The 16,730-nt window shown below is 49.7% G+C and overlaps 5 protein-coding genes across 5 annotated transcripts; 2 read left to right on the top strand and 3 right to left on the bottom strand.

Annotated features, from left to right (window-relative positions):
• Positions 1–296: 296 nt before the first annotated feature.
• Positions 297–3,886, bottom strand: N7525_003254 (putative eukaryotic translation initiation factor eIF-2C4; the record flags this gene model as incomplete). Its single annotated transcript, XM_061212648.1, has 6 exons — positions 297–2,327; positions 2,385–2,563; positions 2,626–2,837; positions 2,895–3,016; positions 3,069–3,194; positions 3,266–3,886. 6 exons carry the CDS (start codon positions 3,884–3,886, stop codon positions 297–299), a joined length of 3,291 nt encoding a protein of 1,096 aa, XP_061069669.1.
• Positions 3,887–6,648: 2,762 nt separating this feature from the next.
• Positions 6,649–7,203, top strand: N7525_003253 (uncharacterized protein; the record flags this gene model as incomplete). Its single annotated transcript, XM_002559302.2, has 2 exons — positions 6,649–6,931; positions 6,992–7,203. 2 exons carry the CDS (start codon positions 6,649–6,651, stop codon positions 7,201–7,203), a joined length of 495 nt encoding a protein of 164 aa, XP_002559348.2.
• Positions 7,204–7,927: 724 nt separating this feature from the next.
• rna14 (cleavage polyadenylation factor subunit RNA14) lies at positions 7,928–11,236 on the bottom strand (the record flags this gene model as incomplete). The annotated part of the gene is made up of 5 exons (XM_002559303.2): positions 7,928–7,941; positions 8,000–8,713; positions 8,763–9,756; positions 9,810–10,241; positions 10,325–11,236. 5 exons carry the CDS (start codon positions 11,234–11,236, stop codon positions 7,928–7,930), a joined length of 3,066 nt encoding a protein of 1,021 aa, XP_002559349.2.
• Positions 11,237–11,766: 530 nt separating this feature from the next.
• Positions 11,767–12,804, top strand: asf1 (nucleosome assembly factor ASF1; the record flags this gene model as incomplete). The annotated part of the gene is made up of 4 exons (XM_002559304.1): positions 11,767–11,875; positions 11,933–11,972; positions 12,035–12,343; positions 12,414–12,804. 4 exons carry the CDS (start codon positions 11,767–11,769, stop codon positions 12,802–12,804), a joined length of 849 nt encoding a protein of 282 aa, XP_002559350.1.
• A 575-nt stretch (positions 12,805–13,379) lies between these two features.
• N7525_003250 (uncharacterized protein) lies at positions 13,380–16,725 on the bottom strand (the record flags this gene model as incomplete). Its single annotated transcript, XM_002559305.1, has 7 exons — positions 13,380–13,405; positions 13,493–13,774; positions 13,828–13,949; positions 14,006–14,561; positions 14,618–16,189; positions 16,241–16,580; positions 16,639–16,725. 7 exons carry the CDS (start codon positions 16,723–16,725, stop codon positions 13,380–13,382), a joined length of 2,985 nt encoding a protein of 994 aa, XP_002559351.1.
• Between the last annotated feature and the right edge of the window lie 5 nt (positions 16,726–16,730).

Here is a 16,730-nt window from a genome sequence, read left to right as displayed (position 1 = left end):
GGCTCATTCAGCATTTCAAGACCAGCCTCGAGCATGCAACTGGCTTTTGTGAACAGCCACTGCAGCCCTACTGCTTAGATCAAGCCGTCTGAAGAGCAGCATCGCAAAAGCAATGCCATCGAAATCCCGTTCGAGCATAACATGGGGAAAGATAGAAAGAGAAAAAAAACGTGGAGTAGTCGCAAAGCAGTTCATAAACAAGGAAACCGTGTCTTAAGGCCTTGGAAGGGAACCGGCAAGGTCATAAAGTGAACAAGGTAAAACTTGTCTGCAACCGTATAAATGTTACAGCTGGACTAGACGTACCACATACCCAGAGCCAGCCTGTTTGAGGTGCCTTCAATGGGAAGCAATCTCTTGGCTCGAGGCTCCTTGGGCTTCGGGTTCGTCATTTTCACCTCCGGGCCACTTTGGGGGCCAGAGGTAATAGGAACGTCCTCGTGGTGACGGGCACGAACCGAAATCAAGTGGGCATAGTAGATTGCAGGGTGGACAGAGACGGAGGTTGTCGAGCGGATGTACTGGTAGCAATGATCATTGATCATGCCCTCAAGGTCATTAGGTTTAAGACCCATCTCATCCAACAGGACATGGTAATGGACCGGGCGAGGAGTTCCCTGTAGAGCAATGTGCGTGTAGAGCAAGAAGTCCCAGTCATGTGGGCTAGTCACGTCTCGATCAATGAGAGTGCCCGGCAGGGGGCCGCCGTGGCTGTCCGCGGCTGCGCGATTCTTGGGGTCAGGGAACGCTCGAAGATGGTGGCGCTTGTTGGCAACCACAACACACATCTTGCCGCCCCAGACCGGCTGACCACACGCATGCGCAATGGCAAAGCGGATTGCAGGGACCTCCTCTGAAAGGATTCTCTGGTATTCTGACGCAGACACACCGTCACGGAAATAGTAGACATACTCAGGAGCCTTACCACCCCCAACAGTTGCTTTCCACTCAGCCACCATGGGGTGTAGGATGTACTCGACCACTTTGTCCCGGATGATCTCAATTCGATCTCCATTGGTCTCACATCCACCCATGTAGCGAGTTGCAGTGGAATTTGCGGAAACCGACATGGCCGCCAGTGACGGAGTCCACACCCCCATCATTGGGTGAGTGACATCTGCCCCAATAATCATGGAGCCAGGGCGAAGGCCTGAACTCTTCGACTTAGGGACAGCCCGAGCTGTGATTCCACCAAGCTTTGCATTCACCTTCATGAGAACATTCGCGTGATATTGAGGCCTATTGTTTATACAGTGTGCAGCTTGGAGCACCTGAGAGGGAGTGCCATATCGGCAGTCGGAAGACTTCTTGATGCGAAGATAGACAAAAGAGTCCTTGTCAGGAACGATGAATACCATGAGCTGGGGCTCTCTCTTGTGCTCCGCCGCGGTCGTGTCGTAAAGCCTTTTGACACCCATACCAATGTCTTCGGTCAGTGCCTTGATAACTGGTCGGCCAATCACCTCACCACCCATGCTTCTGTACATCTTCACTAATTGCTCAACAAAGTTGACAGTCTGGTTCTCGTTGATTGACTTGCGGTGCCCGGCAAAGTACCCGACGCCCCAAGCCACAAGAGGCTTTTCATTGGGTTTGTAAAACTTCTTACCGCGGAGATCCCAGCTTCCCGAATGCTGAGGGTTATGTTTGCGGTTGCCCCCGAACTGAATCTCGGGGCTCGGAAGGAGGCGGGCTTTGGTCTTAATCATTTGGTCACTGATCTTCATGCCGTAAAGTTTCAGAATCGGATCGTTCTTATGCTGGAGAAGATCCTTGGACTGGCGAGCATTGGCCAGACGTTTCGGCGGCCTGGTCGCACACCATTGAATCATCTGTGCCGCCTGCACGTCGGTAAGCTTGTAGCGGTATCTCTGAAGGCCCTTGATAACCAGGAACTCGGCTGGGTAATGGACATCTTCCTTTTGCATCTCGACCAAGAGCATATTGGGATATTCGAGGCGGATGTTGTACCGTCTCATGAAGTACTCTTCGAGGTGGATTCGATTGGACTTCCCTGTAGCCTTGTCGTAGTAATCAATGAAGAATTCCTTGGGCTTTGCATGAATCAGGCCCTTGACGATGAAACTCTTCATCTTGAAAGGGCAACCCTCGTAGTTGGGTGCCACTCGAAGACCCTGAATCTTCTTGTTCACCTGTGCAAAATACCTCGATTCCTTCGTGCCGCCATATTCGTCGCGAGTTGACTGAAGATTCCTGACCAGGGTTGACTTATCGTTCCACCCATTCACATTCATCATATAGCCCATAAGACTGATACGAGAAAAGAAGACACAGTGGGCGACATCAACATTGAGGATCAGACCATGCTATAATTGAACGTCAGTTTTCCAATCTTCAATTCGAATAAACAGATAGGGCCTTACCGGAGTTGGCTTAATTGCTTGGTAGATGCCTCGGTAAACGGAAGCACCCATATTGGCGAGCGGCTGGTAAAACTCCTGCTTCAGCTCCTCGTCCTCTCCGAGCTTGTCAAAGAAGAACGCCCGCTTGATTGCAGCAAATTGTTTGGTGGGCCATTCACGGAGCAAATGATCAAGGAAGCCTGTCGCTGTCAGCTTAGTGAATCGAAAAAAGGGACAATACCGAAAAGATGAGTGAACTTACTCAGAGATTCAATCACGAGTTCATCCAGTTCACGGCGGTTCTGCAGCCAGGCGTTGATCACAGACAGATTGATCTTTCGCGTCTGAATGACGGATATTCTGAAGGCAGGATTCCGTTTGAGCTCGTCGACAGTAGCAAGAGTTTTGATGTCTCGGGTGTATTCGCCCTTAATCTCGATAACCTCATTCCAGTCACCAAAGTTTCGCAGCGACCTGCAATAACACAGGTTAGAAAATCCATAGCAGCAACCAGAAGGATATAGCACTTACCAGCAGATTCTTCCACCGTCCCAGATACCATCGGGAATGTGTGCCTTTCGGGTCTCACTGTTCCAGCATTTTCTGAGGACCCGCCTGTCGGTTTCATTTTGGTCACCGTGCAGAACATTGATCTGGTAATTGATGAGCAAACAATGATATTGAACAGGAATGGAAAATACTCACCTCGTACTGGTAAACAGCCTTATCCGGGAAAGAAGTGATCGGGTACGCATTCATCATAACCTCGACCTCTTTGCCGGAAGTGTTATAGCCAACACGACGCTGAATTTGAGTCTCCTCTTGGGCACCCTAGAAAAACGGGTTAGCAAAACTCATTATCCACAAGTAGAGCAATTAGAAATTATCGGTCGGAAACTTACAGAAGAAGGCCTAACTTTGAATCGATGCCAGGGAATGTCAATGTTCTTGCAGCCATCCCAGGCAACTGTCATGTAATCTTTGTGTCGGATAATCTTCTCTTGGTCAAGTCGGTGTTGCTCAAAAACAGCCACTTTCACACCTTCTCTTGCGAGGCGCTCATAGTTGGCCTTCTCCTCCGCGGTCCAGTTAGGGGGGAGTTCTGGAGGAGTTTCGACTCGACGAATGGGGGAGTCACTGCTACTGGAACCAGTGCTCTTGGGCTTTCGCTGCTCACCCGTTTCAGGGTCATAATGAGTGCGGCGCATCCAAGCAGTGCTTTCTGCCTCTCTTTTGCGTCTTGCGTCTTCTTCCAATTTGGCCTTGTGGTCCCGCAGCTCTTGGGCCTGGCGCGGGTCCAGAGGCTTTGGTGGAGGGGCAGAAGGACGCATGGGAAGATCAAGGCTGAGCTTGGGTTGACGGGAGGATGAAGAGGAGTGAGGAGGCTTTGAAGATGTCTTCGTGGCTGCAGTAGAAGTGGGGGTAGATTGAAGCTTGGACGAGGATGCAGGTCGATGGCCAGAACGGGACCTGTGCTCATCTCCATCCTCCGTTGAAGGGTTCATGGCCTTTTTTGGGGCCATGATGGTTGATGCTCCTATTGATCACTTTTTGTTAGTTAGGTGTTTTTGGCATCTCTTTCTTTTGAGCTCACTTCTGTACTTGGTCAAGGATGCGAAGTCAGGAAGTAAGATGGATACTGTGGACTGAGGTTGTTCTGAGAGCAGGGTGGTGAGACTGCACGAGCGAAGGAGAAACCATTCGTTTCTTTGCTTCGCTCGGGCTCGGTGTAGGGGAAGAACAGATATTAGCAGGATGGTCACTTACAAAGCAAAGACTGCAGCCTGAGTGAGCTTGAGGTGACGATCGTAGAAGAGGATATGGCGAAGGTAATCGCGGATGTCAAATGCCTTTGACGTCAAAGTAAGAAATGCTTTCGGCTATGCAGATAAGTGGAAGAATCCGAAGTGCGCAGGACAAAGTAAAGAAGAGTGGATGAAGAAGGAAGAAGGAGAAAGAAGAAAGCGCCGAGGGAAGTAAGTGCTTTTATACCTGCAGGTGTAGTTGAGAAAAGGTAGAGCATGGAAGAAGGAAGGTGTACCTTTCAAGTAGGTGCTAGCATTTATATGGCAGGAGCAGCCTGAGAAGACAGCATGTCTACCTATGTACATATGTAGGTAATGTATACCATTACTATAGTTAATTATTTGTACCTACATAGTACTTAGGAACTGCCGTCGTATAACAATTGTAGTCAAAGTCCGGCCTATATAAATAAAAGGTACTTATGTATACTATATGTTTGCCTAACAATACTAGGTACCCTATTGCTTAGATATCTCGCACTGCACTTTCACTTGAGATAATAGCTCGATTACTAGGGATTTTTAGGGCCTTACGTCCCTAGATACGTCATACAGAGTGAAGCAAATATATCCCGTTTTTAGGGCTCATTATGCCGTTTTACAGCGATCAGAATTTAGCCGCCTAACTTTGGCAGAATTCCTATGGATTTCGACCTCATTAGTGATTACGTAATCGGGTATAGGGGGCCTTATGATTTAATATTGCTTCGCTTCGCTCCGCAATAATAAATATAGTAGGTATACCTAGGTAGTAGGCTCTAACTAGGCAAGACGACCACAAGCACGACTAAGCACGACTATAAGCGCGAAAATCACAAGCACGACGAGCAAGGCACGAAATCTATAACAATTAAAATAACTCGGCTAAATTTCGCCCTAAATAATACGATATTAGGTACGGAGTATACTACTTCATATATCTCGCACTTTTAGTTAATATTATAAAATAGCTAGTTATCGAAGGCTTAGAGTTAGAGACTTTCCTATTTTAACTGTAGTCAGAGTCCGATCTATATGAATAGAAGGTACTTATATATACTATATATTTACTTAACAATACTAGGTACCGTAGTGCTTAGATATCTCGCACTTTTATTTAAGATAATAGTTTGTTTATAATGAATATGGTAGGTATAGCAGGCTCTAACTAGTTAGGCACGACGCCCACAAGCACGACGCCCATGACAATTAAAACAAACTCGGTCAAATTCCGCCCTGTCTAATATATGGCGATATCAGGTATGCTGCTTCACATATCTCGCACTTTTAGTTGAGATCCTAGAATAGCTACCGAAGGCTCAGAATTGAAGGGTTTTCCATTTCTTCCATATCGTATATGGTTAATTTTAAGCTGTTTCTGCATCAATAACGAATATCATAATGTAGTAACTATGTACTTGTATCCTTGCAATTTGCAGCGGCCAGCTCCGTTAGACAAACATACCTCGTCTGCCTTAAGCGATTATGCTTGGCATAACAAGACCGGATGGCAATCTAGCTAGGCGATTAGCCAGTGAGCCAGACGGTTGTTGACGAAAGGGCTCTTGCCTGTACCCGAGACAGGGTAAACAGCCGACAGGCAGTCGTAATGGAAACATGAAGTAAACGGACTGAAGACATAATCTCCCAATCCGGTCCGTACGAATTTGGGGTACGTAGAGCGCATAACCACAACTATGAATCAGATTCCGATGGGGCTACCTACATAGGTATATATGTAGTGTCGTCGCAAAGGACATGTCCCCAAAACTCTCCAAGCAGCAGTGTAGAGCAAAGTACAGGCCTGAGCGAGATGGGTATAATCGACATATTATCAAATGGTCTACATATAGCCAACAGCATTCCTTTAACCTCTGTTGGTGCACTTTAGTAGAGTGGCCGTGAAGCTGCCAAAGCTGGTTGTTCTTAGTGCTGCTTCATCACTTACGTATAAGTCAGTGCACGATATCATATTATTCGATATCATTGGGGCTCGAGAAAGGCTGGGAAAAACTCGGTATGGACATGATAGGAAGGAACAGGCCTTCAGGATATGAAGTGCGATCAAAGTGAGGAATGGATGAATACTTCAGTAAGTCGACTTCAGTATTTCTATCGCTCACTTAACTCGCGGTTTCACGTCATATGTTAGAACCGAATAGATTAGTGTACCTATAAAGTCTGTATAAACCTAACAACCCATACAAAAATCTAACATGTTCACTCAATACTTTGGCCACCGCTGTGTAAGCAATTGACATGGCCGATGTATCTGCTTGTTTGTGTTGCGGTTTGAACCAAAGGTAAATTCGGAGAAAAAGTGAGAATGGCCCACTTGGCTATCCGTGCTAGTGCATGGAAGAAGAGAACCAAAAAAGACATAATAGGCCCGAGCCGTGCTGGGTGCATTAGCGCGGATAGTTATCGCACCCATTCACCCACTTTTCAAATTAACAACCACGAAGGAACGAAGTCAAACCAGCCAACGCTAAGACACCATCATGCCAATTGCCGAGGAAGTGCTGGAGGCCACAACGCTCGGTCGCGCGATCAACGACGCGTCCAACAAGACGCTACGCGCGGTTCTGAAATCCATCTGTGCAAAAAACGACCAGGCTTGCAAAGAAGCCGAGAGCCAACTGGTAGTGACAGATACTGATACCAATACCGAAGAGAGCTCTGGCAACAATAAGAGACAAGTACCACGCTACGCGTTTTGCGCCAATTGCGAGAAGGAGCTCGATGTCACGACAAATACGAAGGAAATCTGTCGATATCATCCAGGTATGACTGCTTAAAATGGAGATCGCAGTGTAGTATGCTCGATAAGTTAATGCATAATAGAACCGAGTGAGCCCACTGGCGACGATCTTTATGTCGACAATTACGATGAGTTTGAAGTGGACACCGATGAGATGCGCGAGGATTTCCCAGAGTGCTTTACGTTCGCGTGTTGTGATGGGAATCTCAAAGATAACCCCGATGGGTGTGTGAGCGACTTCCATCGGGAACAGTATCCCGATGCGAAGCCATCGAAAAGGTCGAGGGCATTTTGAGCGGAGGTGCCATGCAACACTAGAACCCAATGGGCAGTTTTACGTCTATGTATGAAGTTGAGGCTGTGGTGGGTTTCCCCAGCACTATCGCAACTGTGTAAGCTAAGAAACATTTCCTACCTAGGTAGGGCTTTTGGATTGGACATTAGGAGTATAAAATGACGTAGGGCCCCACTACCCCACCATTCCACGAGGGTACCCAAGGTTCCAAGGTTGCTTTAAGCTTATGTCCGTGGATATTGCAATATCAGGCGAGTCCAGGCCATATGGACCTAAGATCTATACACGAAGGAGTGTATGGGTCTCATTTACTCCTAAAATGACGGATTGATTCTTTACGAATTTTCGTGCGCAAGGTGCTTCCTGGAGTCAATTGTGAGATTAACTGCTTATCTGAGTCTGTACAAAGCATGGTTGGGTCCACCGAACCAGCAAGCAGAAATTGATGGCCTGTGGCCCTATTTGAGAAAAAATAGAAAAAAAAAATAAATGCCAGGTAGATCAACGCCGGGGGAAGATGCAAAAGGGGCTGGGCTCTGAACAACCACGTATGCCCCGACCATGTTTCATGAAATGCCCAGGGAAAAAAGAGCTGGGCATCAAGTCCTCAAAGACAAATCGGGATATTTTGTGCGCCGTGGAAAAGAAATCGCGAAAGCAGAGAGCAAGAGATTTACACCGCAAGTGAACCGTGGTCCCCAGGGGGAAGCAAACAACCACGGGATTAACGGTAACCACCTGTGGATGGTATGTCAGTGAGAATGCAATTATGGGAGAGATAGATGATGAGACTTACCGGAGTAGGGGTTCAGTCCCGGGGTTTGGCCTCCACCTGGTCCGTGTGCAGCTTGCGGGATCTGTATCTGCGAAACGTCGGAAGGAATTTCAACGTGACGAAGAAGATCTATCATTTTCTCGGGAGAAAGACGAGTGATGTTATAGGCAGCCGCAGGGGGCAGGATGCTCAAGAGGTTCACCACTTCACGAGGCAGGGGAGCTGGAGATCCTTGGGGTCTGTATGAGGTGCTCTGGCCGTTCAACTGTTGTACTCGTTTCGGCTGATCGAGACGCCGAGCTTGCGCGCTCTTCATTGGCGACTCAGCGCGAACAAACTTCCGTGGGCGACCTGAATCTTCATCGTAATCATCAATGGGATAGGGTCTTTTAGGTGAATTAAGGGAGGTATCCAGGTATCTGGCCATTGGAGAACCGTGAGTGTCCGCCGAGATTCCTGGCATGTGGGTCTTTGGCTTTGTCTGGGACGGGGACAAAATCAGTTGCACTGATGTAGGGTCGAAGTTGGAGTTGGAGTAACGATTGGCGAATTGTTCCAGAGCAGGGTCCTCCGGGTATAGTTCACGCATGCGGTTCTCCAAGTTGATCACTTGGGTGAGGTCACCGTAGCGAGACTCATACTCGTGGAGGAAGGAAAAGATGGGCTTAGCTTTGTGCACGTTTTCCGGGTTGGAAGTCAGTTTCCTGACGGTCGTTTCGAACACCGCTCTGGCATCTTTCGCAGTGGTCAGTAAAGCTCTCAGAAACATGGAATGTAGACTTACTGATAGTATCATTGATGTCAAGCAGATGCCTCAAGTATTCGAGCGCAAAGTGCTCATCCTCCGGGAATAATTTTGCACCCCTTTCGAAGATCTTGGTGGCCGCGGGGTCTTTGTAGCAATGGTACTCCATCAGAGCACTCGCGATATAAACATCGCTAGTAATCCGACCGCGCTTCCGGGCTTCGGCAAAAATTTGGCGAGAGCCAGCCAGTTCTCCCGGTTTTCCTTTACCCTGGATTCGACGCATCGAACGCATGAGAGCAATCCACGCGAATGAGACGGTTTTAGAGATAGTATTGATCTGAACAGAATGGGCCTTCCGAACCGCATCAACCTGTGCTGTCTTGGCGGCTTCTCTCTCTTTGGCTTCGGGATCATCCTCATCCTCATTTGCAGGCTGGCTTTCCACGTTTTGTGGAGCAAAATAAGCTTCGATGCGCGCGACATCCTGGGTTTCCTGGTTGCGAGCTTTATTGATCAACTCGTAAAGTGCATCAAGCAATTTGTCGTACGGTTCCCGGACCTTGGCAGCACGCTTGGCGGAGTCCTGTTCCGAATCCGAGGTAACCTCCAGTCGGTCCGCGCGTTTGAACGTCAGTAAACAGCTCTCAGGGTTTGCTTCAATGCCATTCTTCAAGAACTGTGTCCCATCATCCTCCATGTTGTTCAAGAAGCAGAACTCAGCTGCATCAAACCACATCTCAGGAAAGAACGCAAGTGCCATGAGTGCCTGCTTGTAGAAGTAGACCACGCGTGCCTTGTAAGCAGCAGGGTCTTCCTCTTTCAGAACCAGTGGATCTTCTTTTTCCCATGCGATCCAGCGCTTCCAGATATCTACTTGTGCTGAGAATTCAACATCGCCTTCAGATCCCGGAAGGGGAGGCATCGGTGGGAGCGAAGTGCGAACCAGATCGCGAGTGATGTTTTGCAATTCGGTGTATGAGCTACGCGCAGTCATGTAGGACGGCGAATGTTCTTGAAGGAATTTGCGACCCTGGTAGAAAAGGTTAATACAAGCCAGTTGGAATCGAGTACTGTTCAGCCTACCGTGAGCTTGTTTAGGTTCATCTCGAATTGATCATACTCCTTCCAGAGAGCATTAACGGCTTGGGTCGGCACGCCAATGGCTCGTTGGTAGGCCTTTCGCAGTAGATCCATCTTTTGCTGATCCTGCCATCCAGATCCACCAACGACGCCTGGGCCGGAGCGGATGAACTCGATGTAGTCTGCCCAGATGTTTCCGGAATCCTTGTCCATCCCGACATATTGAATGGCCATATCATATGCCGATGAAATCGTCTTCCTCGCCTCGCCAGAGGCATCTGTAGTCAAAGGATTACGACGCCGGACGTAATCAAGGTAGACGGACCAGAGCTGAACGCTGGGGGTCGTCAGGAGTGTCCGGTTGAAGATCTGCTCCAAGCGGAAGAATTCGTTGAGCTCAGACTCCATGCTGGCATAAGCGACCCACTGGTCGGCCTATGATGTATCCCGTTAGAATTTTATACATAACCGAGAAAGAAAAAGAAAGCACAAAGAGATGGGGGCAAAGGCAGGCTTACCGCCATGGGGAACAGCTTCAAGAACCGCTCATAGGTCTCGCGTGCGCTGTCTAATCTGTTGCGGCTTCTGTGCTCGGCAATTAACTCCAACCAAGCGGGGATATCACCTCGGGGATCCTCTCGAATCCGGTCTTCCAGCATGCCGACACGGTCGTGGGCCAGACGACCCTTTGAAGCTGGAGAGTCAGGTACAGGAGTAGGGGCAGTACTGTTCTGCATGGTTGCGGATTGCAAGTCTTGCGCAGCCCAGTGCGATTGGCCAGGAACAGAAGAGGGATCAATATTATGAACAGGATCAGGAGAATAAGAACTATTGGCAACATCTGGTCCACTGGCAGGTCCCTGCTCAGCTTGGTGTGATGATACAACAGGGGAAGTGTTTTGCATTGCATTTCCTGAGCTGGGATCTTCAGACATGGTCACAGGCATAGCATTCACATCTTCGCCCCCAAGTACAGCCGGCGGCTCATACTCCGCATCACCCTCGTCATCCTCATCATAATCAACCTCAAATCCGCCAATTGTTCGGGTCTTGGGCTGTGCCTCAGCAGCAGATGCTGGCGCGGGGGTCGACGACTCAGCACGTGAGGGGTTGTGAGAAGGGTCCGGGGAGTTACTGGTCTGGCCAGCGTCTGCGTCTACTTCCGAGGCGACGTTTGCATCCGAGGCGACGGCCGGGTTGGGGATGGAATCTTCGGTCTCATCCGAGGGAGCTGCATCAGCGGGGTCGGCATCAGGTTTCTTTGACTCGGGAAAGGAGGCCGAGTACTGATCTCCCAACGCCAGTGAGGGGTCGTAGTCATCTGATTCTGCGTCTGAGTTATCACCTTCCTGCTCCTCGGTGGGGGATTGGGAATCGGGCTTCAAGGCTTGAGCCTGAAAGAAGGCAGCCTCCGCTTCATCATCCGCCATGGTGGGATGATTAGTGCGATAACTGCAAGGTCGAAGAAAAGTGAGCAACTAGTAAAGTCACAGGTTCACGGCGCAAGCGAAGCAGGGTTTGCGCGATGATGTCAGATTTAAGTTAGAATAAAGACGAATCTTCCGATGGTCAAGGGTTAAGGTGGAGCACAGCCACTTTTTACGAGATAACCCTCAGCCGCAATGTGTCTGATAGCAAATGATCGCTAAGAGGGAGAGAGCAAAGCTGCGATGGCTGGTGATGCAAGTTGCCCGGGTAGTGAAATTGGGGTCACGTGCGGGCGGTGAGGACAATGCGAGGGACGCGAAAGGCGCGTCGATCGATGGGCTCCTCGCATTCAGCTAGAGGGGTTGAGAGTAAACTGCATTCTTGTGGACCTGTTGATTTCTCTTGATTTCCCTATTTCCTTCTTCTTTCCACACCCCCCTCTGTTTATACAACATTCTACTCTTGCCTCTTCAACTTTTCAATCTCCCGTACATACTCTTACATACTCTAAGCACTCTCATATCTTATCACAATGTCCGTCGTCTCACTACTCGGGGTGAAAAACCTCAACAACCCGGCTCCTTTCACCGCCCCTTACCAATTCGAAATCACGTTTGAGTGCCTTGAGCAGCTTCAGAAAGGTGAGTACTGACCTGATCCCAATCTTCCTAGTCGAATCTCCTAACGAGTCCTTTCAGATTTGGAATGGAAACTCACCTACGTCGGATCCGCCACTTCGTACGTCCAGCCTCCCAACACTCCCTATTTCCTACCAATTCTGCAGGGTCTAACCATCACAGCTCCGAGTATGACCAAGAACTCGATTCCCTCCTCGTCGGACCCATTCCTGTCGGAGTGAATAAGTTCATCTTCGAGGCCGATGCACCTGATGTCAAGCGCATTCCTACTTCAGAGATGCTCGGCGTCACCGTCATCCTGCTCACCTGCAGCTACGACGGCCGAGAATTCGTCCGGGTTGGCTACTACGTGAACAACGAATACGACAGCGAAGAGCTGGCAGCGGAGCCCCCTGCGAAGCCCGTTATCGAGCGTATTCGCCGCAATGTCCTCGCTGAGAAGCCCCGTGTGACCCGCTTCGCCATCAAATGGTGAGATCCCTTGTTTTGTTTGTTTACATGCCTGATGGGGCTTTTATTTACTTTTTTTTCTTCTCCACAGGGATTCCGATGACTCTGCCCCTGCAGAGTACCCGCCTGACCAGCCCGAGGCCGATGGTCTCGACGATGATAGTGCAGCCTACGGTGCCGAGGAGCGCGAGCTCGAGGCTGCGCTCCTCAAAGAGCTCGAGGAATCCAACAAGCCCGCCGAAGGCGATGACCACGAGATGGAAGGAGCCGATGCCCCTGCTGGCAAGGAGGATGAGGAAGAAGAGATCTCCGATGCTGAGAGTGAAGATCTCGAGGCGGAGAGTGACGACGATGAGGATGACCTTGATGAGGAAGAGGGCGGCGATGGTGACGACGATGTCGAGATGGGCGACGACACAGAACCCAAGGATGATGCTGCCAAGCCAACCCATCAGCCTCAGCCCGAGCTCATGGTACACTAAATCATGGTGTACCGCCGTCTCGCAGGAGTGGTTTCTTTGCTTTTAAACTCTTACTTTTTTGAATGCTATTTAATGACAGCCAGAACGCCATGTTTACGAACCTTGGACTGATTTTCCATGTTGCTCCCCTGGATCGACATTTACTATAGGTCTTTGAAATAGAATTGGTATAATTTTGGATCCCGACAGCCTTCAATCTGCCATTCATATTACTTTCCCTTAAATATGTCTAACAGGAACAGCTGCAAGGCCGTTTTTGTACCACATAAGACCGACTCCCAGTCATCTACCAGGGCATGGATTAGTGTCAAACCAGCCTTCTGCTTTAAATTTACCAAAAAAACAAATAAATACCTACAATTGTATGGAGTATGATCAAGTTGGATCCAACTTGAGGCGGTAAGTCAAGAAGTGGAGGGATGATATTGCAAAGTGATCTATCACTAGTTATCACATCCCAGGCGCAATAAGCCTAACTAGCCTGACGCCGGGGGAAAAAGGAAAAAAAGATGAAGACCCCTACTCTGTATAGTTAAACCATTTTGAAAGTCCTAATACTCACTAGGAGAGATCGCCTAAAAGCCAAACTTCGAACCAAGTGCTGTTGTGAAATACCGGTCAGCGACAGTTATGCAAGGGGGTTAAACACTATACATAGGTCTGTGGACCTGAAGGAAGATCGACTTACCGCCCAAGACAGCTTTCTTCTTTTGTTGCTGTACGTATTTGCTGACATCGTTAGCAAAGCCGCTGCTGTTCTCCTCTAGCCTGTCCATGCTATCTCCGACAATCCCGAGGCGCTCCGTGCGTTCTTGGACTTGACGTGACATGGAAGACCAGTAGCTCTCCTGACTGCCACCTGCCGTTGTCGGTGGGGTCCGTCCTTCTTTTTGGGCTTTCCGACGTTCTTGCTCTTCGAATTTCATTTGTTCGATCATCCCCTTCGATGGAGGTCGGTCCGGACCGCCGACTAGATTTGAGGTTAGATTAAAGTTAGGAAGGCATCGTCGGGGGTTGACGTACTCAGAATGTCCATGTCAGCCGGCGAAATGTATTGTGTACCGGAGATCCATTGGACGTTCGTGATGGTAGGACGCGGGGGAACCACAGCTTCTGGGTTGAAAAGTTTGTCTTTTGAAGGGTGCCTGTGGGCAGCGTCAGCATTAGCACCATGTTTCAGCGAATGTATGAGGACACATACAGTCCGCTTCCACTACCCCAGACATTGAACATTCCAATTTCTGACGGACCGACCCATGCCATGATGTTTCCAGTAGGGGTGATGCAAGATTCTGACAGGCGTCGCATGTCCGCAATATGGTTAATCTTGGTGCAACCAATATCTCGAAGAGCGGGGATCGAGAATGCTCGCGCGTGGCCGTCACCGAAGAGACCAACCAAGCTGTAGCCTCGTCCTTCAGTCTTGACGACGGCTGCTGAGTCACAGAGATAGTCATCCCATGTCTTGTGTGCACCCTTTGATGTTGGGGGCTTGAAGATTCGACAGCCAGAGGCAGTCACAGCAATGACGACACCATTAACTTTGACGCCATTTCTTAAGCCTCCGACTACACTTGGTGTGGCCAGAGCAAGACCGCCAGAGTCGGCATCTATGGGAATGACACTGATCACCTTGTCTTCAACGACCGATGATCCAGCAAAAGCAGCTTCGTAGGTGCCATTGGAACCAGGGAGGATCTTGAATGTTGCCACATTGCCCCTATTCGTGCCGACAAAGCAGCAGATGCTTGAGTAGTCTATAACATAGTTAGCACACTAGTCTGATTCGCAAGTGCAAGCCGTGCCTAATTACCTTCGCCGTCCAAAGTCATCACACCAAATTCGATCTGAGTGGGCCATTCTGGTTTGACTTCCTCCGAGCCACGGTTCCTGAGGAAACCGCTCCGCTTCGGTCCCTTGATCAGGTCTGCTAAATGTGCGGTGTGTATGATGGCTGGTCCGCGCAGATCTATAATGACCAAAGTACCACTTTGGTAACCGGCCGCTACAAATCCAACCAGCCCATGCTTCAACGCCGTCACCGGACCTTGTTGCATATCCAAAAGAGTCAGAGGTAGCATTCCCGTCTTGAGACCAGGATCCGTTCGCTTAGTTATCGTAGTCAGCTTCCCTGGTCCTTGATTGACACCGGGAGGCTCCTCACTCCCGTATGAGGGGTTATTGCCCCATCGGAAGACAGCAAGCTCGCCGGACTTGAGTCCAATAGACATTTCGCCTGTGCCGCTGGCGAGAGACATTTCGGTCACCTCGATGTTGCTGACTCGGCCTATGGCGCGGGCAAGATCAACTTGAACCACGTCGCCGTTCTCGATTTCATCATCGTGCCCACAGTCCCAGAGGCGGACTGTCCCATCTGCGTGGGCGGTCGAAATGACGTTGCGGTTCTCAAAGCGTTTGAGAGGATTCTTCGCTTCTGCGCCGCCCAGAGCAAATTTCGGTCCCTGCAACCGGCGCTCTTTCAAACCAAGCCACACCGACCGATCAACGGGAGTAAGCACAGCTTTATTTACAAAGGGGTGGACGAAAGAGAGGAACGGATGAAGCATGTTAGTAGGAGTTATTGCGTGTCCGCTGGGGAAACTCAGGGAAACAATTTCCCCCGAGGATAGCATAGCGATAAGTGCGATTGGATCATGGGCGCCATTGAAGTAGGGCGAGGATCGGGGGATGAGGCAGAGGTCGACAACCTTAGCTCCCGGTGGGACTGAAAGGTTTATTTGTCGCCGCGGGCGCTCGAGGTAAGTAGACAGGATTTGCCAGGAGGACGTCTGATAATTGGGGGTTGGGCCCATGTCGAGGAAAACGAGGCCCTTGCTCTGATCGCCTACTGGTCGACCACCAGCCACCAAAAGACCAGTGTCATCCGGGTTACTTTTTGCGCACCAAATAGCCTTTGTGACTGGCTCTTTGGGTCCAGCAGGCTCGCCAGGTGAGCCTGGTCTGCCAGCACCTGGTTGGTCGACATTGGGTGTCTGGATAGTCCGGGCATGGAGTTTGCGGCCATCCTTCGTATCCCAGAGCACTAGGCTTGAGTCTTCATGAACAGTCAAAATGAAAATTCCGTTGGGGTGCCAGATCGCATTGGTCAATTTGGGCCTGCGCACGTCGCGGGACGGTAGGGAGTCTCCACCAGGTGCGCCAGGTGGGATTTCGTAGACAAAGTACTTTTGAGCAACATTTTGCTTGAACGTAAATGTCACTGCTCCCTCTGGATATCCCACTAGGATCTTGCCAATGTCTCGTGGAGAGAACTCTAGAGAAATGACGGGGAAGAACCGCGCGCGGGGGTTTCGTTCCAACCACAAGTTCGGAACTTTGAACGGCGTCAAGGACTCTCGATCGAGATCGTACGCAATGATTTCACCTATTCACAGTCAATATGCAGTTCTTCTCCACCACCTAGTAATTTACGGACCATTCTGCATGCCGATAAACGCATAATCCAAGCACGGGTCCGTTAACAAAGCAGTCACATGGCCCGGGGGCGTGTAGGAAACCACCTGGCGTCCAGTCGCCAAGGAGTAAACGCAGATTTCATTCCTGGAGTCGATGCTTATCAGTTTGTCGGCGCAAAACTGAAGGAACCGCGCGGACGCCTTCCGCGGGAACTGAAAGACCACTGAAACCCGTCGTTGCCCAAAGACATAGATCTGTCCGCTTCCGAACTGGGTATCACTGGTGCCGACTGCGATGAGGGATTGTATGGGATCGTATGAGATAGCACTAATCTGCGAATTCACACCGCATCGTGCGAACTGAGAACAGCGGTGTCAGTTGGAAAAAAAGAGGATGCCTGGGATGCCAAGAACTTACATCGTCCAGGAGGAACAAGTCCGGGGACAAGCTCTCGGACAGGTCCTTCTGGATACCAGCTTGCTTTCCTCGCAGGAACTGAGCCATCTGCG

Source organism: Penicillium rubens, assembly GCF_028828025.1.
Source record: "Penicillium rubens strain IBT 27055 chromosome Unknown utg000002l_segment0_segment0, whole genome shotgun sequence".
Lineage (NCBI taxonomy): Eukaryota > Fungi > Ascomycota > Eurotiomycetes > Eurotiales > Aspergillaceae > Penicillium > Penicillium rubens.
This window is presented reverse-complemented; position numbering and strand designations above follow the sequence as displayed.